The following is a 22,118-nucleotide window of genomic DNA, read 5'->3' on the forward strand; positions in this document are numbered from 1 at the left end:
TGGGGTTGTATTGGGCAGCTCCCAGGTGTCAGACTGGAGTTGTATTGGGCAGCTCCCAGGTATCAGACTGGGGTTGTATTGGGCAGCTCCCAGGTGTCAGACTGGGGTTGTATTGGGCAGCTCCCAGGTATCAGACTGGGGTTGTATTGGGCAGCTCCCAGGTATCAGACTGGAGTTGTATTGGGCAGCTCCCAGGTATCAGACTGGGGTTGTATTGGGCAGCTCCCAGCTATCAGACTGGGGTTGTATTGGGCAGCTCCCAGGTATCAGACTGGGGTTGTATTGGGCAGCTCCCAGGTATCAGACTGGAGTTGTATTAGCTCCCAGGTATCAGACTGGAGTTGTATTGGGCAGCTCCCAGGTATCAGACTGGAGTTGTATTGGGCAGCTCCCAGGTATCAGACTGGAGTTGTATTGGGCAGCTTCCAGGTATCAGATACTGGTTGTATTGGGCAGCTCCCAGGTGTGTATGTGTGGAACCCTGTACAGAGTGAAGCAGGATGCTGCTGAGAAAGAGCCAAGTGGCCTCAGTTAGGGCTGGGCGGTGTACCAAACAATTATGATGGTATACATGGATGGTATGGATTTTCATAACGATATATACATATAAAATAATTTAAAAAGAAATTAAAGAAAAATACATAGGCTACTGTATGTTTTTAAGTTCATCAAAACCATTTGTTCCTTGCAGCAGTAAAAAAGTTAAAGAAAATAGATCATTTTGAATTAAATAGAACCATGGCAGTTGTATTACAAGAGGAAAACATAAAAAGCTATCATATCACATTATAATTTGTACTGGAAAACAAAATACTGTATACATTTTTTTTATAATATCATATCACAATATATTTATAGGGCTGTCAAAGTTAATGCTTTAATTTTGGAGATTAATTAAAATTATTTAAACCGTTAAAAATAATGATCTAGGGGCGGCTGGGCGGCGCAGTGGGCAAGGCGCTCTCCACAAATGCAGGAGATACTGGTATCGAGCCCAGCTCTCGGCGTTGCTTCCGGCTTGGCCGGCCGTCGTACTAACACAATTGGCAGTGTTAGAGGGTGGGAAAGCCGGTGGGTGGGTCCTGGTCGTTGTAAACAGCGACTCCTACAGTTCGGTCGGGGCGCCTGCTCAGCGAGGAAAGGATCTAAGGGGGGTAGTGTGATCCTTCCACACGTTACACCCTCTCAGTGAGAGTCCGCGCTGCCAGGTGAAAAGAAGCGGTTGATTGGCTACACATGTGTCGGAGGAAGCATGTCATAGCCTCCACTCTCCCAGACCGACTGTAGGGGGTAGGTGCGCAGCGACCAGGGAGGGGATTGGGAATTGGCATAACGACTAACATTGGGATGGGAGAAAAACTGAGAAAAAAAAATAATAATAATAATCTAGATTAATCTGTTCTACATTCTACAAAAATGTTCAACGTTCTGAACTTTCAGCAGTATCGTTGCTCGTTCTTTTTTTGCATTGACTCATGCACCTTTTTGAAAATCATCTGACATGAAGATGGAACACATTTTTGTTGTTAACTCATTCACGGCCAACCACGACTATAGTCTGGTTATCTCGGCAACCGTTGAGCGCCAAAACCCGAGTATAGTCGGGTTTTCGATCGTTTTCATCGTTTTTTCTTTAATTCAATTTTTTTTATTCTATACAGTCTCACGGACCTCGGTGTTACCATTGGAACTCATTCTGAGACCCCGAGAGTGCAATACCGGCCGAATCCTGCTAGGTGGCAGTATCGCCTACCCTTTGTAACCTTATTTCACACTGTGTTACATTGTATATGGTCCGGGTGGAGAATTTAGACCAAGCCAAGTGAATCGCTTCATCCGAGCAATCACGATCGGACAATTGGAATATTCTTTTTGGGATACCTCCTAGTAAAGGTTCAAGTTTCAAGTTTCTCAAGTTTCTTTAATAGTTGTCATACAGAAGTACAGAATACTTTTATACAAAATGCTTCTTACTGTTACGCTCCAGAGACTGTGCAAGACAAGATAAGTATGAAATAAAATAACATAGTATAGCATGTAAATTAGAAGTAAAAAAATTAGGTCACAGTGTTCAGTATAGACATATGTACAATGTTCGATGCAGAGTAGACGTAACTGAGTTACCATATAATATACAATACTGTGTAGTGTACTAATATACAATACTATATAGTGCAAGGCAGAAATAGGATGAGGTGCAATTTAGGTACAATTTACAGTAGGTGTACGAGTTGTAGTGCAAATCCTTTATCAATAAATATAAAGTGTGTTTGTGTGATCTAAAGTGTGGAGAGTGGGTGCTGCAGTGTGTTGTTTGTTTAAGTGAGTGTGTGCGTGTGGGTGTGTGTGCATTTGATGGTTGTTGCATAGTGTTTATTGTTCGTTTAGCAGCCTGATGGCCTGGGGATAGAAGCTTCTTCTGAGTCTTTCTGTGCTCGCCTTAAGACTCCGGTATCGCTTGCCTGACCGCAGCAGTTCAAAGAGGCAGTTGTTCGGGTGGCTCGAGTCCTTAATAATTCTCTTAGCCTTCCCCTTGCACCGCTTGTTGTAAATGTTCTGGAGGGTGGGAAGCCCCCCTCCAATTGTGCGTTCGGCTGAACGTGTCACTCTTTGTAGTCTGCTACGGTCTTGTGCAGTGCTATTCCCAAACCAGGAGGTGATGTTGCCAGTCAGGATGCTCTCTATTGTACATGAGTAGAAGTTCCTAAGGATCTTCTGACTGACTTGGAACTTCCTTAGGCGCCTGAGGAAGTAGAGGCGTTGTCGTGCCTTCTTCACAACACTGTCAATGTGTGTGGTGCACTGTGGTCCATGTCAAATCCTCGGATATGTGGGCTCCGAGGTACTTGAAACTGTTCACTCTCTCAACCGGTGCCCCGTCGATGCTGAGGGGGCTGTAGTCCTTGACCCCCGACCTCCTGAAGTCCACAATCATCTCTTTTGTTTTGCTGACGTTCAGGGAGAGGCAGTTCTCCTGACACCACTGTGACAGGTTCTCTACCTCTTCCAGGTAGGCCCTTTCGTCGTTGGCAGAGATCAGGCCCACCACTACTGTGTCATCAGCAAATTTGATGATGGTGTTGTTGTTCCGCTGTGCTACGCAGTCATGTGTGTACAGGGAGTAGAGGAGGGGGCTCAGAACACAGCCCTGGCGGGCCCCTATGTTGAGCGTGATGGATGAGGAGGTGCAGTTGCCTGCTCTTACCACCTGGGGTCTGCCCGTCAGGAAGTCCAAGACCCACTGGCAGAGGTCATAGTTCAAGCCCAGGTCCCTGAGCTTGGCTATGAGTTTGGAGGGGACTATGGTGTTGAATGCTGAGCTGTAGTCGATGAACAGCATTCTCACATAGTTCCCCTGCCTCTTGTCCAGGTGTGATGCTGCTGTGTGCAGCACATGGGCTATGGCGTCCTCCGTGGACCTGTTGGGGCGATATGCAAATTGCAGAGGGTCCAGGTTGATGGGGAGGGAGGAACAGACATATGACATCAATCCTACTTTGATCCAACAATGATTTCACATCGAGTGTTAATTTTGTCAACGAAAATTATGACTAAAGATGTTCGTCAACAAAGCTTTTTTTCATGACGACAACAAGACATCACGTCACGTTAATGTAAACCATGTGACACTAACGTGACTAAATAATTCATGCAATATCGTTGACGACAACTGACGATACAAAATGTAGTTTGCAAAATACAATTTTGCTTTATTGTCAAGACTGTTTACTTGCTAGCTAACAGTAGCTCGTTTGCAGACAGGAAAGTATCAAACATAATTGTCCGTGCGGAACCCTATCCCCAACACAGCGTTCCGTGTGTAGGGGGCACCACTGTTATGCTGTGGGTGTTGTTTCCCCCCCCCCGGGAGATATGGGAGGACAGACTGCAACGGAGAGCTACATTATGTTTTGACCCATGCACCACAATAGAACATTAAATAGCTTACATAATGATCGGAAAACATACCTGCCCTCCGTCGTCATGGGAAATGTAAGATCACTGGTCAACAAGACAGGTGAACTTTCGGCCCTGGTAAAAATCCAAGTGGAATACAGAGTCCAGCTTGCATGGAAATATCCCAGACTGCGGTCAGTGCGGTGGAACTAGATGGCTATAAGGTGGCGGGTGGTTATTTTAGTTAACTCCAGAAGTGGTGTTGTTGTGATGTTTCAGTTGGCTACGTTATTGAACGTCGTATCACATACAGCTGCTGTAGCGTTCTAGCTCGTGACGAGCTTGTTTACATTCCAACACCGTAGAAGAAGAGTGACATCCGCTAGTCCTCCGAGGTAACAGCAACACATCCCAACGCATTCATACTCGTCAACGGGGATTTTAATCATGTCAAAATAACCAGGACCCTGACAAACTTCACACACTTTGTTTTTAACAAAGTACTAAATAATTGTATGTTATGTATTAACTGTTTTTAGATGGCTGTGTTGATGCTGTGATGGACACCTGAATCTCCCCTTGGGGATAAATAAAGGTTTTCAATCAATCAATAAGTCTAACCAGCTAGCACTAACGTTAGCTTTTTTTGTTTAGAAAAAAGGAGCATTTGACACATGACTAATACAAAACTAAAATGAAAATAGCTGCCAAAATTAACACTGCACGATCAACTTATGTAGTATAAAAAAAATGGCGTTGCTGACGATCAGAGCATCAAAAAAACGACCGCCCCCCCCCCCCCCCCCCCCCCCCCTTGATGCATTCATGATGAAACAATACCTATTATATAGCTTTGATTTGGAAATAGTAATGTGTCCAGGCGTGGAACGCAAACGCCTTTAGCTAAATTCACATATCGCTCCATAACGCAGCTTCCAGGAATTAGCCAGGATCACTCTGAAACTATACAATATTCACCATGGGATAACACGCGAACGTATACATGAAAAAATTTACTCTTTTTTACATGTTGGACGAGGGATAGTGACTGTCAAATGAGCCATAGTATTTGTTGTGGTCCATCTTTTGGAGACGTTTTGGACATTTTGAACAATCCTCTGGCACCATTGTGTGCTTATCAGCGGTACTACACCTTGTGTAGATTATTCCATTTTATCGTAGTCTCTGCCTGGCTCACAACCTTGTGTCTGTAATATTTTCCTGCCTATTAGTCTAGTGTCCTTGTCTTGTTGTATTCATTCTGTCTATTGTTTTTTTTTTCCCCCTCCATTTTCCTCAGATTTTTTCTCCCATCCCAATGTTAGTCGTATGCCAATTCCCAATCCCCTTCCTGGTCGCTGCGCACTTACCCCCCACAGTCAGATCATCTGGGAGAGTGGAGGCTATCACGTGCTTCCTCCGACACACGTCCAGCCAATCAACCGCTTCTTTTCACCTGGCAGCGCGGATCCTCCCTGAGAGGGCGTAGCGTGTGGAAGGATCACACTATCCCACTCAGGTCCTATCCGCGCTTAGCAGGCGCCCCGACCGAACTGTAGGAGTCGCTGTTTACAACGACGACCCAGACCCACCCCGCCAGCTTCTCCCACCCTCTAATACAGCCAATTGTATTAGTGTGAACGGCCAGCCAAGCTGGTGACAACCCCGGAGCTGTGAGCTGGATTCGAACTCATTCTGTCTATTGTATATTGTTCTAGTCTAGTCTCATGTGTTCCTTGTTTTGTCAGTGGTTCTGTATCCTAGTCTTGTCCCAGCTGTTTCTGTTTTGGTAATCAGTGTTAGTATTTATGATTCCGCCCCGCCTGCATTCGGCGCTCGTTCATAGTTTCCTGTTACGGTGTCGTACCTTGTATCACTATTAGCAACTCTCAGCTCGTGGAGCCTACTCTCGTATCAGTGCTTCGGCAACTCAGCTAGTTTCTGAGCCTCTGTATGTATTCAGCCCTGCTCGTCTAGTTTATTTGTTTTGTTCCTGTGAGCCTACGCTCTGCCCTCGTGTCGTTACCTGTTTTGTATTATTGCTCGTTTTCAGTAAGTGTATGTTAGTGCTCTTGCTCTTGACGCACAGTGAAAATCCCTATATTTTAAAGCGTGGCCCATTGACTACAAGGATGGATAAAACGGCTGGCGCTGAAAGTGTTAATATGATTTATATTACTGGTAGTTCATACAAGACATTATCGTCCTCTAAGGTCTAAGCCAATCTGCACTTTAACATAGGCCTGGGTTGTTTTTATTTCTGTTAGCGCAGCGTATATAAGAAAGAGGTCTTTAAAGCTGAGTCAATGTTGATGGTTTTGTTGAACATTTATTGATAAATTAATCTAGATTAAATACAGAAAATTGTGTGATTAATTAGTTCATTTTTTGTATCTATTGACAGCACTAATATATATATATATATTGTATGGGCGGGCAGCCACAGTAGCATAATATATATATATATATATATATTAGAGCTGGGCCGTTAACGGCGTTAACGTGCTGCGTTAACGCTATACTAGTATCGCGCGATAATATAATTAACGCATTAATCTAATTTTTTTTTCTTTTTTTCTTTTTTTTTTTAAACATTGTTTTTTTTTTTACCTTTATTTACCCAGGGTAGGTTCGCTGAGCACAGATGCTCTTTTTCAGGAACGCCCTGCTTCACATTCACACAGTTCCATTCACGCCTGGGAGCTGCCCAGTACAACCACAGTTGACACCATTGGCCACTGAGCAACTCCACTGGAGCAGTTGATTCAAGCCATGTCACATAGTTCAAGTTTGAAATGATTCTTTCTGTTTTGCTCCTGAGAGTGCTAGATACTGTACTGGTAATATTATTTATTTGTGTTAACTTCTGAATAAAACAACTTATTAAACACAAGTACATCTTATTGAACATTATTTTGATATTTCATTACCAATTATCATAGCAAAACAGCTTTTTCAAACAGTCTGTAATGCATTTTGGAAACGGGAGATGGGCTCATGGTGTAATGGGCCACCTGGCCTGAGAAACATAAGGAGGAAAGAAAAAGTAAGGACTTACTTCTGGTCATTATTTGGGTAGAACACACATATTTTGAATGCCTTCGGCAGGTTTTTTTTTTTTTTAGTCATTTTAATCTAGATTAATCTAGATTAAATCCAGGATTGCAGATAGATTGATCTAGATTAAAAAAAATTATCTATGCCCACCTCTAATATATATACATACTGTATAGTGATATTATATTTTGGCAGTATTGCCCAGGCCCTAGCCTCAGTCAGACCTCCATGGATAGAATAAATAAATATACAACACATATCTTGGTGTTGTACTGTCGGTTCCTCCCCCTCCCATCCTCAATGAACCTCTTCTGTCTCCTCTGTGCCTCGCTGTTCCCCCAGGTGCTGTCTTGTATCCTGGACCCCCTCCTGCAGCTGTGCACCGTATCTGCCAGCAACCTGGGCACAGCAGACATGGCCACCTACATGGTGAATTCTCTCTACGTGATGAAGACCACGCTGGCTCTCTTCGAGTTCACTGACAAGAGGCTGGAGATGCTGGAGTTTCAGGTACGGCGTACACCCAATACGACACATATTTACTCCTAGAATGATCGCAAATAGGTAGAGGAGCACCGATACCAATACCATTGTCGGGCACAGGGGCCGATACCAGTTGACATACATGTCGGACACGGAGAAACTGAGAACAATGCTATTCAATTACAATGAAAGGATTATCTATCGATTAAAGCTGCTGTTGGTACTTTGCAAGAGGGCGGATTATCCGCGATCGCTGTCAAATGTACACACATACAGCCTTTTTAACACTGAAACTCTTTAACTCTCACCTTGTCTGGGAATGTAGGGAATGTAGTACATAAGAAAAAGTGAAATAATCTGTTTTCATACGTTATTGATAGGGATGCTCGATATTGGCTTTTTTTTACCGATACCGATATTGTCCAACTCTTAATTTCCGATACCGATATCAACCGATACCGATATATGCAGGGTTTCCCCCCCAAAAAACTGAATAATTTCAGGTAATTAACATTACATATCTCTTGTTGTGGAATTAACACAACATTATGCATACTTTTGACAATAAATCAGAATTTGTTCTTACTTGCTTGCCTGGGTAAATAAAGGTTATAGAAATGTAAAAAAATATATATATATATACCGTATACATTTTATTTTTTTGAAAACCGATACCGATATTTTCTGATATCACATTTTAATGCCAATATCGGCCGATAATATCGGTAGGCCGATAATATCGGACATCCCTAGTTATTGATACCGTTCTGTTTCGTCGTCATCCACCCTGTTTATCTGTTCATTGCCTCTCACATGATTGACAAACGCGGCAGCCAATGAGGTACAGGTCTTTCCCTGACAATTTCCCTGATTGTCCGGAAGACCAAGACACCCATAACCCTTTAACCGTCTGTAGTGTGGTAGTGAAAGGTTAACCGTATGTAGTGTGGTAGTGAAAGGTTAACCGTCTGTAGTGTGGTAGTGAAAGGTTAACCGTATGTAGTGTGGTAGTGAAAGGTTAACCGTCTGTAGTGTGGTAGTGAAAGGTTAACCGTCTGTAGTGTGGTAGTGAAAGGTTAACCGTCTGTAGTGTGGTAGTGAAAGGTTAACCGTCTGTAGTGTGGTAGTGAAAGGTTAACCTTCTGTAGTGTGGTAGTGAAAGGTTAACCGTCTGTAGTGTGGTAGTGAAAGGTTAACCGTCTGTAGTGTGGTAGTGAAAGGTTAACCTTCTGTAGTGTGGTAGTGAAAGGTTAACCGTCTGTAGTGTGGTAGTGAAAGGTTAACCGTCTGTAGTGTGGTAGTGAAAGGTTAACCGTCTGTAGTGTGGTAGTGAAAGGTTAACCGTCTGTAGCGTGGTAGTGAAAGGTTAACCGTCTGTAGCGTGGTAGTGAAAGGTTAACCGTCTGTAGCGTGGTAGTGAAAGGTTAACCGTCTGTAGCGTGGTAGTGAAAGGTTAACCGTCTGTAGCGTGGTAGTGAAAGGTTAACCGTCTGTAGCGTGGTAGTGAAAGGTTAACCGTCTGTAGCGTGGTAGTGAAAGGTTAACCGTCTGTAGCGTGGTAGTGAACGGTTAACCGTCTGTAGTGTGGTAGTGAAAGGTTAACCGTCTGTAGTGTGGTAGTGAAAGGTTAACCGTCTGTAGCGTGGTAGTGAAAGGTTAACCGTCTGTAGCGTGGTAGTGAAAGGTTAACCGTCTGTAGCGTGGTAGTGAAAGGTTAACCGTCTGTAGCGTGGTAGTGAAAGGTTAACCGTCTGTAGCGTGGTAGTGAAAGGTTAACCGTCTGTAGTGTGGTAGTGAAAGGTTAACCTTCTGTAGTGTGGTAGTGAAATGATACATTGTTTTTTAATTATTAACACTTTCAGTGCCACCAGGTGGCGCCAGACTTAGTTCTTGAATGCCATCATCCACTTCAATGTTAACGTTAATATCGCCTAATCTATGTTTTAAATTATGGCTATGTGTCTAATCTGCCCGTCGCAAAGAATCTTTTTCCAGTCTTTTTGATTTGATTTGATTTGATATTTTTTATTTTCGTGTCTTACATACAGATGTATGCCCAGCCCATATGGGCTTACAAGACGCATAACAATAAGTATATAATAATATACTTTACCAATTACTTAACAAATGACATAGACCAAGATGGCCATAAAAAAATACAAGAAAATACAATAAAACGTAATATAACACAAGCTGTACTCAATGTAAATAAACAGAAAAACAAGGTGAATTCAAATACAATTATATAGGATACAGTGTGTTTTGTCTCAGGTGCCATGCCTTCTCCAAAAATCCTGCAAAACCGAAGATGTCCTCCACAAAAAAACAACTCAACATACAACTCAACTCAACATACAACTCTCAGACTGCCAAAACAAATCTGGGTTTACAATTTGAATTTTCTCAAATAAAGCCCTCCTCAAAGTGGTGTACAAAGGGCAATAAAAAACAAAATGATATTCATCCTCCACCACTCCCAGATCACACAGAACACACAACCGCTCCTCCTCAGGTTTACCCTGGAATCTACCCACTTCCACCGCCAATGGTCAGTGCTGTCAAGGCAGATTGGTTTTTTATCACTTCATTTCCGTTTGAGAGCATTTTGAAAAGCACCCGTTTTGAGGTAAAAAACAGCCCATTCTGGGCCATTCTGTGATAATCGTCTTTTACTGGAATATTCCAGAACGTTGATATTTGTCGGCCTATTTATGAATCGTTTTCAAATAAACGCTAGATGATCAATATTATATGTACACGCACGCCCATTCGAGCCGCGTGCTGATAATAGCCGTTTTCATTTCCTCATGGATTTTACAGTGAAACCGCTGGAGCACATTTCACAAAACAGCTTATATCTTCATCAAAATAAGTCTGATTATCCTAACACTGATAACATAGATTCCTTACCTGACATCAGATGGTATCCAACTGGTATATTCCAATTCCTGATCACCATTCGAAAAAATCGATAAGTGTATATAGGCCTGCCGCGATAAGCAATAAATCGATTAATTGCTGCGATAATTAAAATGAATGCAATGATTTTGACGGGCGCGATTAATTGCTATTTGCGCGTTTGTTTTAATGAGGCGGAACCAGTGCCGCTTGTCAGTCACTGTCCGTGTTGGGAGGCGGGCCGCTGACGTTACTAGAGTACAGCACGGGAGCTCCGTGGGGCAACGCCACAGCTTAACTACATTTCTCAATAGTGTTGCTCCTTTTAACCAAGTAGCATTATTTGTAGTGTAACGTTAGCTATTTTTAGACCCAAGTAGTTACTCGCTACTGCCCGGAGAAACTGGACTGCTAAATAAAGATGAAAGATAGAGCTTTGATTATCATTCCATGCTAACATTAGCAAACGAAATACAACGTATAGCATAGCTACAAGTACAACACAGAATAACGTTAATACAATTACATGCATCATTGTTTACAATGAACGGGTGGGGCTAGTCAAAGGACTGGACACGGGGACAAGTTAAACATGAATTAATTTATTATAACACTCCGGTAGTTTCGAGTCGTGCTGCAGTGCTTACGCACCACAGCTATTCTATTATATACTGCTTTGACGCTTCCTCCTCATCGTTGATTGCCTGTAGTAGCTGCATCTAACGTTAGTAGCTAACGTTAAAACTAACCTAAAGTTAGTTGTTCACCAACAATCTCAACATTTGTTATTAGCTCAAAAACAACCGGACGAGACAAGTTGTCGGCTCATATGTTCTGCTTAGGATAATCACAACAATACTTCCGGTCCGGTCGGTGGGCTTCAAAATAAAAGTCTAAAACCGGAAAAGACGGAGCGGTGGGCTTCAAAATAAAAGTTTTGGGAAATAAATTTCTCAAAAAAAATTCTCTAACCGGTCGGTCGGCGTCGCAATAATATCGCTTATCGCGATATTTTCGGGGGCAATTAATCGCCCAGCAAAATGTGTTATCGTGGCAGGCCTAAGTGTATAGATCTAACGTGTATACAGTAGAACTCATGATCCGCGGTGCTCAGAGGATCCATAATGAACTCTGGTAACCACGGCTGCATCAGTGGACTGGAAAATGTGGAGTACAGGATTTTTTCCCCCATCCATTTTCATTGAGTCCATTCCAAAATCCCTGATGTCATCTGGGAGACGATAGGGGGCGCTTTTTTCCACATCTAATCGCCGGCGGCTCTTGGGTAGGCTAGGGTAGGCTCGCGTGATGAAATATGATTTCAGATCGCAAAAAAAAAAAAAATCAGAGAAATCTCGTGAGTGGCTTTCAACGTAACTATTATAAATCCGAGAAAACTCGTGAGTGGCAATCAAAGTGTTAATAACTCATTCAAGTTATTTGCATGCATTTGGTTCTGAGTAAAGAACATTCCCCCCCCCCCACAGTTTACAGAATAAAGTAGCTGTCATTATCAAGTAAACATTGTCAAGTAAACATTATCAAGTAAACATTGTTACTCTGATAGAGTTGTACCCTTCTTGCTGTCTTGTTGTACAAAACTTGTAAGTCGCTTTGGATAAAAGTGTCAGCTAAATGACTAAATGAAAATGTAAATGTAAAGCACTCATATCGCTACTCAACAGTGGTACTCAAAGCCAAGACTTGGTCAGCAACAAGTGGTATTGCTGCACCTCTACTAATAAGAGATGTGACGTCTACTAATAAGAGATGTGACCTCTACTAATATGATATGTGACCTCTACTAATAAGAGATGTGACCTCTACTAATTATAGATGTAACCTCTACTAATAAGAGATGTAACCTCTACTAATAAGAGATGTAACCTCTACTAATAAGAGATGTAACTTCTACTAATAAGAGATGTAACCTCTGAGAGATGTAACTTCTACTAATAAGAGATGTAACCTCTGCTAATAAGAGATGTAACCTCTACTAATAAGAGATGTAACCTCTGCTAATAAGAGATGTAACTTCTACTAATAAGAGATGTAACCTCTACTAATAAGAGATGTACCTTCTACTAATAAGATATGTAACTTCTACTAATAAGAGATGTGACCTCTACTAATTATAGATGTAACCTCCGCTAATAAGAGATGTAACCTCTAATAAGAGATGTAACTTCTGCTAATAAGAGATGTAACTTCTACTAATAAGAGATGTAACCTCTGCTAATAAGAGATGTAACCTCTACTAATAAGAGATGTAACCTCTGCTAATAAGAGATGTAACTTCTACTAATAAGAGATGTAACCTCTACTAATAAGAGATGTACCTTCTACTAATAAGATATGTAACTTCTACTAATTAGAGATGTAACCTCTAATAAGAGATGTAAACTCTACTAATAAGAGATGTAACCTCTACTAATAAGCGATGTAACCTCTACTAATAAGCGATGTGACCTCTAATAAGAGATGTAACCTCTACTAATTATAGATGTAACCTCTACTAATAAGCGATGTGACCTCTACTAATAAGAGATGTAACCTCTACTAATTATAGATGTAACCTCTACTAATAAGAGATGTGACCGCTACTAATAAGAGATGTAACCTCTACTAATTATAGATGTAACCTCTGCTAATAAGAGATGTAACCTCTACTAATTATAGATGTAACCTCTGCTAATAAGAGATGTAACCTCTGCTAATAAGAGATGTGACCTCTGCTAATAAGAGATGTGACCTCTACTAATAAGAGATGTAACCTCTACTAATAAGAGATGTGACCTCTACTAATAAGCGATGTGACCTCTGCTAATAAGAGATGTAACTTCTACTAATTAGAGATGTAACTTTTACTAATAAGAGATGTAACTTCTACTAATTAGAGATGTAACCTCTACTAATTATAGATGTAACTTCTACTAATAAGAGATGTAACCTCTACTAATTATAGATGTAACTTCTACTAATAAGAGATGTAACTTCTACTAATAAGATATGTAACTTCTACTAATTAGAGATGTAACCTCTAATAAGAGATGTAAACTCTACTAATAAGAGATGTAACCTCTACTAATAAGCGATGTAACCTCTACTAATAAGCGATGTGACCTCTAATAAGAGATGTAACCTCTACTAATTATAGATGTAACCTCTACTAATAAGCGATGTGACCTCTACTAATAAGAGATGTAACCTCTACTAATAAGAGATGTAACTTCTACTAATAAGCGATGTGACCTATGTACTACGACTATGCTTGCACCTCATGGTACCAAAGCACCTCAAAGGCGCTAAAAACAAAATTACAAACATCTCAAAACAAGTAAACATTGTTACTCTGATAGAGTTGTACCCTTCTTGCTGTCTTGTTGTACAAAACTTGTAAGTCGCTTTGGATAAAAGTGTCAGCTAAATGACTAAATGAAAATGTAAATGTAAAGCACTCATATCGCTACTCAACAGTGGTACTCAAAGCCAAGACTTGGTCAGCAACAAGTGGTATTGCTGCACCTCTACTAATAAGAGATGTGACGTCTACTAATAAGAGATGTGACCTCTACTAATATGATATGTGACCTCTACTAATAAGAGATGTGACCTCTACTAATTATAGATGTAACCTCTACTAATAAGAGATGTAACCTCTACTAATAAGAGATGTAACCTCTGCTAATAAGAGATGTAACCTCTACTAATAAGAGATGTAACTTCTACTAATAAGAGATGTAACCTCTGCTAATAAGAGATGTAACTTCTACTAATAAGAGATGTAACCTCTGCTAATAAGAGATGTAACCTCTACTAATAAGAGATGTAACCTCTGAATAGTAAGATGGGTCTAAACTGACGCCACCTGTGGCATAGCAATTACATAAGGCACACTAGTACCAGCTGGAGACACTGGGGGGTTCCCTCCGGGTGTAAGGCCGGCAGGGTAGAGGATTGTTCGGGTGCAAAGTCTGGGTCAACGCGGAATAACGAGGCTCCAGATACAGGAGCCAGTGCAGTACTCCCTTGATCCGTAGACAAAGCAACAGCTATAATCCAGTATGCTCGACAGCATGGATGAAAGCTAGCCAGCCTCTTCCTAGAGGCGGGCTCGAGTGATGCTCCTCACGGGGGGTAGATCCCACACGATAGTGGGGTAGACGGTTCTCTGCTCCAGCAGTCACGGTACCAAAGCAATATAATCCAACCAAAAAAGGTTCTGCAGTCGCCGGTGTAGGCTCTCCGGTGTACATATCCAACGGCTCTCGTCTAGGACTCCTCGGGTGGGGGCACGAGTTTAGGCCGCCCAGCCTGGATAAGTGCACTAGCTATATACACGACGAACCGCTGGTAATGCTGGTCACTGAAGAACGGTAGCCGCACGATACACTATAAATGATAAACTATTACTTCACCTTAGAATTAGTCGAACTCAACGGTACTGCGTTAAACTCTGACACTTTAGCAATCTATTCGCACGCGGTTCTCAAGGCTCTATTCAGAGGCAAAGATGCCCACTTCACTGCACGTTGTCTCGTGGTGAAGGCTTTACTAGTAATGAACAAATTGCTGCTGTTTCCACCTGCGCCGTATTTATACGTAAGGTGAATTATCTAGTGCCAACCTCAGTTCTGTCTCGTATTACTGCGCAGACTTGGACATGTTGAGACATGCCTTGGCGTTGCCTTTGAACTTGCCGTTGGGGGTATGGTCGTTGGCGCCTAGGGGTCGCTGTCCAATAGGAGAGCGAATATTATGGTCTGGTTTGTACCCAGGTAAAGGGATATTCCGTGTATATATACAAAGAATATACAAGGGATATCAAACGATATACAAATATTATACAAGGGATCTCAAGCAATAAATATATATATTCGGTTTAATCTGACCCTTTGTAACACTCTGCGCTCTATTGTCATTGAGCACCACTGAATCTCATATGGAGGTTGCATTATTGGCAGTGCAGTGCTTCTTCATTAGCCACAAGTACCATTCACACACAATGCCGCCTTGTGCTGTAAAGCCTCTCTGAGCCTCCTGTGCTCTGCTGTAGATTGAGGCCCACCTCGACACTCTGATCAACGAGCAGGCGTCCTACGTGCTGACCAGGGCCGGACTGAGCTACATCTACGGCTGTGTCCAGCAGCACACTGCAGAACAGGTCTGTCTGTCTGTCTGTCTGTCCCTCTCTTTTTCTTTTCTTTTGTTTATTTACACATATAAAAAACAATTAGATATAATACAATATAATCCACAAAGAAATGTGGAGGGGACTTGCCTAAAAACCCTCTAGGCTAGGGGCTTGTATGTCAGATTATAGTCAGATTACACCAATAATAGTCATATTACATCAATATAATCTCTCTCTCCCTCTCTCTATCTCTCATATTCATTCTTGCTGTCTCTCTCTCCCTCTTAATGTCTGTCTCTCTCTATCTCTCTCTTTCTGAGTCTGTCTCTTTCTCTCTTTCTCTGTCTGTGTAGGTGTCTCTCTCTGTTTCTCTCTCTCTCTCAAACATACACACAGAAGATTTAGGATTGTGAATTTATAATATCTTTCTCCCCCTCCTTACGCCTCTCCTATAATGGTCCCCTCTTATGTTTCACACATTTATTTTTCACGGGCATTGACAAGACCTCTCCGGTCTTTAAAATAGCCATTGCCATGGTTACTGCACGGTTAAGCCTTTGTTAGCCCTAATAACATTTCATTCTAACCACAAAAGGTTTCTCAAATACAAGTTGGATTAGCATTTATTAGCCTGCCATCCGACGGGCCTGAATTCACCATGATGCAGGAGAACATAAGCAAACCCCAGAGCAAAGAAGTGATGAGATCTGCAGAGTGGCGAGACGTAGACTGTGTCATTTTTGGCTTTTAGTGGCATTGGCACGGCATAGATGTGTGGTAGTCAGCCTTTTCCTCGCCTCTATTCCTTCCTAGCACACTGGGATCCTGGGCTCTCATTGACACGCATCGGAAATCATGCCCAGGGTCGTCCCGCTCGTAACACGGCCCAAACAAACAAACATTTTTCGGTGAGTTTGGAATCCAGGAAGGAGATGTCTGACATTCTCTCCTTCCTCTCCTCTTCCACGTTGATACTGTTATTACCAGATTAATGATGTGAGGTTAGACCGCCTAGTCTTATTATAGTCTTGTTTGCCTTGGAAACATTCATTTGGTCACTTCCTATTTTAACGTAGCCTGGTGTCCCGTTTGAACACTCTGCCACTGGGCTGACAGAGACCCATAGTTGTGGCTTAGCAAGTGAGGCCTGGCGACTCGGGGGCGTGTCAGGACACACCACCACGCCCTGCTGTAGTGTAGACTCAAAGCCTGGTCACCGTCTGGCATTCTAAAGAGAGTCCTCCTCCTCCTCCTCCTCCTCCTCCTCCTCCTCCTCCTCCTCCTCCTCCTCCTCCTCCTCTTCTGTACTGTCTGTCTTTTTCTTAATTAATTTGGTTAGCCCCCTCCATCTATTTGTTGAGTGAATTTCCCCTAAACGTTTTATTTTATTTCCAGGTTGAAGGCACAAGGACGAGTCTGCCTGAGAGCACTGTGCAGGCTGTAGGCTACAGCTGCTCTGTTGACAATGCATTTAAAGTTGATTTTGTACATTTGTTTTGGTAATGTTGATATTTGTTAATGTATCCGTATCTCTGTGTGCTTGTTCGTTCGTTAGTTAGTGCGTCACACTGTAATGTTGACTTTGTGCCACTAGGGAGCGGTCTGCCTCTGCAGGGTGAAGTTACCCCTCTGGTCCAGGATCAGCTTTCCCTCCCCAAATCCTAACCTTAACCATTGCTGTGTGAAGGGTAGATAACTGACCCCGGACCACGGCGGTATTTACAGTCACTGTAGAGCGCGGTGTCAGCCAATCAGCTTCCAGGTTGGAAACAACCTGCAAAGCTAATGCTAACCGTTTCATGCATGTGAATGGAAAATGCTAAAAAGATTAGCGCCATACTCCGGGAGGTCTAGTTAAATAAAAACACAGATTTGGGTGGTCTAACCTAGTCTGCTAGTTAGTCAATTAGTCAAGCTTTCTAACCAAGTAGGGTGCATTTGAAAGACATGGTAGTTTATAGCGTTTTAAATTATGATTGAATGGAAAAATAAAATGGCACTTGACATGAGTGGGAACTGAATGTGACCTGACCACGCCTTCACAACCCAGAGGAATGATCTGAGGGGCCAGAGAAGCTTTCCAGCTGGGTGTCATAATAGTTATTAACCTTTTTAATCATTCAAATTTGGCTGGGTGTTTAATATCACATTTTTCGGTGGTGTTTACACAGACTTAAGTCTCTGACTGAACCAGGAGGGGGGGTCTACATCACTGGTGGGGGATGACATGTTTACTTGTTTTCATCTCAATTAATTCATGGAGTGGATTTTCTTTCAAATTCAAACATTGAAAAAACTGTATGGCATGAAAAGGTTGTACTGTCCAACCTGTTGACGAGAAAATGAGAAAACGGATCTTCTACCATCAGCCTCAAGGACATTCCTGTTTTAAATTTCAAATCTATTTGAACTGAAAATGAATTTGTCCCGGCTCTGCTGTGTTCACTAAGTTGGGCTCCTCGTTTACTGTCAGCGGAGCAGATCCAGGATATGTTTTCCCGGCGGCATCGTCGAGTAGGGTTGGATACCGTTCACATTAGAACCGATACCGGTTTTGGTACCCAATCTGTACCCAACAGTACTCTCTCTGTAATAACAAAAAATTTAATTTAGGTTGTAGAAAATGAGTCCAAACTTCTCAATTTCAAATTTTAGATTTATTTAGATTTTTTTTTATGTAGGCTATTGTTGTAACACACCACACAAAATAAATCACATGATCATGTATTATTATTATTATTATTATTATTATTATTATTATTATTATTATTATTATTATTATTATTATTATTATTATTATTATTATTATTATTATTATTATATAAATGTTTAAATATCAACATTATCCAGCCATCCTTAGTAAATATGATCAAACTCCTCTGACCTCATCTGGTCTTTCCAAAGACCCAAGAGACGGGACAGTAACATAATATATATTTGTGGAAAAGGCTGCCTCCTGTCTAGCATATTACACTGTCTAGAATATTTTTGTTACAAAGATCCCCTCAATTTTATATAACAATTTATCAATAAGTCTTGACAGACACAACCATTCCACCAGACATGCTTCTGCACGAGGTTTTACACTTCCAAAAGTGAGGTCGAATGCAATGAAGCGAACTGTCATGTTCCGTGGTATGCAGGAATGGAACTCTCTTCCCAGACATGTTAAGCAGGAGAATAGTAAATGCCGTTTCAAAATCGTGGTAAAACAACATTTTCAACCAAAGAAATTGACATTCCCTAATAGATAGTGTGTACGTAAATTAAAATGTATGTGTCTGATAAAGAGATAGGTATATATGGATGAAAAGGCATGTGTCTGATAGGGATATATTATTAAAATATTGTATAATTTTGTATTTTTATATTGTATTATGAATTTGATTAGGGTTTTTACTGTTGTTTTAATTGTCTGTATGACATGTAAATGTTGAGTGTATAAGGGTTTTTATTGTTGTTTTAATGGTCTGTATGTCATGTAAATGTTATGAGTGTATAAGGGTTTTTATTGTTGTTTTAATTGTCTGTATGACATGTAAATGTTGTGAGTGTATACGTCTGTAACTGTATTTTATGTGTTATGGACCCCAGGAAGAATAGCCCCAGCACTGCTGTGGCTAATGGGGATCCAAATAAACTTAAACTTAAACACTCTTATACTAAACATGTAAAGGTACCGAAATTTGATACCGATTGATCTAGCGTGACTCGGTACTCGGTAGTACCGATGTAATTCGATTGGTACCATTAAAAGTACAGAGAGTTCGGTACCCAACCCTATGAACAACTTCAGCCACTTAACCTCAGGTTCTCTGGTTCACTCTCACACCTGCTGTGACCTGGAGAAGCACTCCTCCACACGCACAGCCACACAGACTGATCTTGTCTTCTTTATTGTCACCAGGGCCCTCTATCCAACCTTCCCAGCATGGATAGCTCATCTCTGAAAGCGGCGATGGTACGTTTTATTGTTTGTGTAAGTGGCTCTTGCCTCAATAGCTACAGTATAGACCGTTTACCAGGGGTGCTACGGCGCCGATACTACTATCCCATATCGGCCCAATACCAGGCTGAAATAGGGTATCAAGTATCGTGAGTTTTTCAAAAAAGCAAAGCATACCCATTTAATTTCTGCATTTCTTTTATTATTACATTTTGTCGAGAAGCTTAAGAGACTGACTCTAGGGCCATTTATTATTAGTATAATTAGCGTTGTTATTGTTATTGTGATTTTCATGATTTTCTTTCCAGTTGGGGGGTGGATCAGGGTTTTTAGGTCAAGATGGGGGATGGGTTCTGGATGTTTCTGCTTTTAGGGCTTATGGGGGATCCGAATAAACAAACAAGCATGTTAGATCTCTCTAACGGAAAAAAGAAATGGCTTGTAATCTCAAGAATTATTTTGTCCGGTAACTCCAACCCGATTTAGGTCTAATTGACCCATCTCAAGTATCAGAGTATCAAAAAAAGAGGGCAGAGTTTGAGAAGGGTCAATTCAGTACAAGCAGGGCTTGACATTAACACCTGCCAAATGCAGGTAGAATTCGGCAGTGGCGTGTAACTCTGTCACTCTTACCAGCCACTTTTGCAGGTAGACCGTGCAGCGTCACCGTTTTAGAGTCATAGTGAAGAGTCTCTTTCTAAATGGTAAATGGCTGCTTTTTTATATAGCGCTTTTATCCAAAGCGCTTTACAATTTGTTACTCACATATTACCCATTCACTCACACATTCACACACACATTCACACAACGATGGCGGAGGCAACCATGCAAGGTGCCAACCTGCTCATCGGGAGCAATTAGGGGTTAAGTGTCTTGCTCAAGGACACATCGACACGCTGCCCGGGAGGAGCGGGAATCGAACCGGGAACCTCCAGATTGCCAGACGACTGCTCTACCTCCTGACCCACTGCCCCCCCCCCCCCCCCCCCCCCTCTCTCGCTCTCTCTCTTTTGGAACGCAGTGAGTGCGCGCTTACTTGCGTGTGTGTGTGTGTTTTGGCTGGTGAAAATGCTGAGTGGGTAGTGACTTTGGAAAACCACTAGCCACAGTGGCTGGTGAGCCAAAAAGTTAATGTCAAGCCCTGAGTACAAGTAATGGCTCCAATCGGTACCTGCTTTAGGACTCTGGATCAGATTTGGCAGTGAGAAAGTAGCCACGAGGCATTTCTACAACTTAACCCTGTTATGTGATATTGGAATCGGTGTATTATTAATATTATTAGCCCATTTTATTCCCCCTCATACAATCATTATCTCTTTTCAGGTCCAGTTTGACCGGTACCTGTCGTGTCCTGACACCTTTGTGATGCCACAGCTCAACTTCCTGCTCAGCGCCGCCATCAAGTGAGTTCCCTCCAGTTATAGTGTGTTTGAGGGAAATGTTTAATGCATTACATTAACACTTTCTCTGCCAAAAACGCTGTCCAGCGTTATTGGCCGCCATGCGCATTCTGCCAATATCGCTGTCCAGCGTTTTTGAGATCAATATTTAATTTTTTCGCCATGGCATTCATAATTCATATATACACCCGCGGTCCTGCAGCTGGACCCTATAGGTGACGCAACGATGGCTCAATACCGCCGCCTGGTGGATGGTCGGGCGAGTTACACTCGCCTACAGGATGTGGCCGATGTGCGTCGATGAAATTCCTCCGGCAGTCACATCTCGTTGCAGGACTCCCGACAGACATTATGTACATAATGGATCGCTTTCTAAACTTAATAATCGATATGATTTCGGCATTTATTGCCACATACAAACCGGAAATGGACCTAGGCGATCGGCGTCGTGTACTTGGAATATTTCACCGCCAGTCTCATTGACCCACGGTAAGAGGAATATAACGTTATTTTCAACTCGATTGTGAGTTTCCTTGTTTGCAAACCATCTGATCAATATATCACCCAACCTACATAAAGCATTTACTGATGATCGGGGAATTATAAACGACCTCCCCCCCCCTTTCTTTCACGCATGATGAAGCATAACGTATACCGATCATATACATTTGAATTTTTTAATATAGCGTGTATAGGGAAGAAACTCACGTTCTAGGAATTACTGCAGAAAACGATAAAAACATACTTATATTCTAGAAGGTATTTTTGTATGAATGTATGAATGAAAAAATATAACGTTCCCACATCCTGAACGATAGATAATCGATGTTGAATGGGCCATAGTAATGTCAATATAGCAATACAATTAAAAAAGTTATAGCCCTGCAAAGAAGGTAAACATCTCCATAGACTTATAGCGCTGGCAGAGAGGGTACTTTGATGGGTACAATGGCTGGCAAGGAATGTGTTAAAAAGAAAAAGCTATATATATTTTTTTTGTTAAACTATTATGGGTGTCATTAGATCTATTACAGTATATGTAATATTGCCATTATCACATTCCAAACAAACCACTTCACTGAACACATCATGAATTGTTTTGTTTTTTTGCTCTCAGTGGTGCTCTTTTTTTTGTTTACTTTATTTATTTATCTTGTTTTCCCCACACATCGGCAGAGTGCTTCGTTTGTGTTGTGTTATTGTTGAGAAAATGCACATGCTTTTAGCTGCATCGGAGGCCTCTATCCGTGAGTCACATTTTACAGAGAAGCAGGCTTGAGAAGCACTCGATGTACCTCAGGTT

The 22,118-nt window shown here is 41.7% G+C and overlaps 1 protein-coding gene across 1 annotated transcript in view; it reads left to right on the top strand.

Moving 5' to 3' along the window:
• cog6 (component of oligomeric golgi complex 6) overlaps positions 1–22,118 on the top strand; it is a 99,455-nt gene that overhangs the window by 73,625 nt on the left and 3,712 nt on the right. Inside the window, 4 exon segments of the mRNA XM_084324628.1 lie at positions 7,297–7,464; positions 15,392–15,499; positions 19,377–19,430; positions 20,739–20,818. Of these exon segments, the coding sequence (XP_084180754.1) occupies positions 7,297–7,464; positions 15,392–15,499; positions 19,377–19,430; positions 20,739–20,818 (410 nt within the window).

Source organism: Notolepis coatsorum, assembly GCF_963971535.1.
Source record: "Notolepis coatsorum genome assembly, chromosome: 1".
Classification (NCBI taxonomy): domain Eukaryota; kingdom Metazoa; phylum Chordata; class Actinopteri; order Aulopiformes; family Paralepididae; genus Notolepis; species Notolepis coatsorum.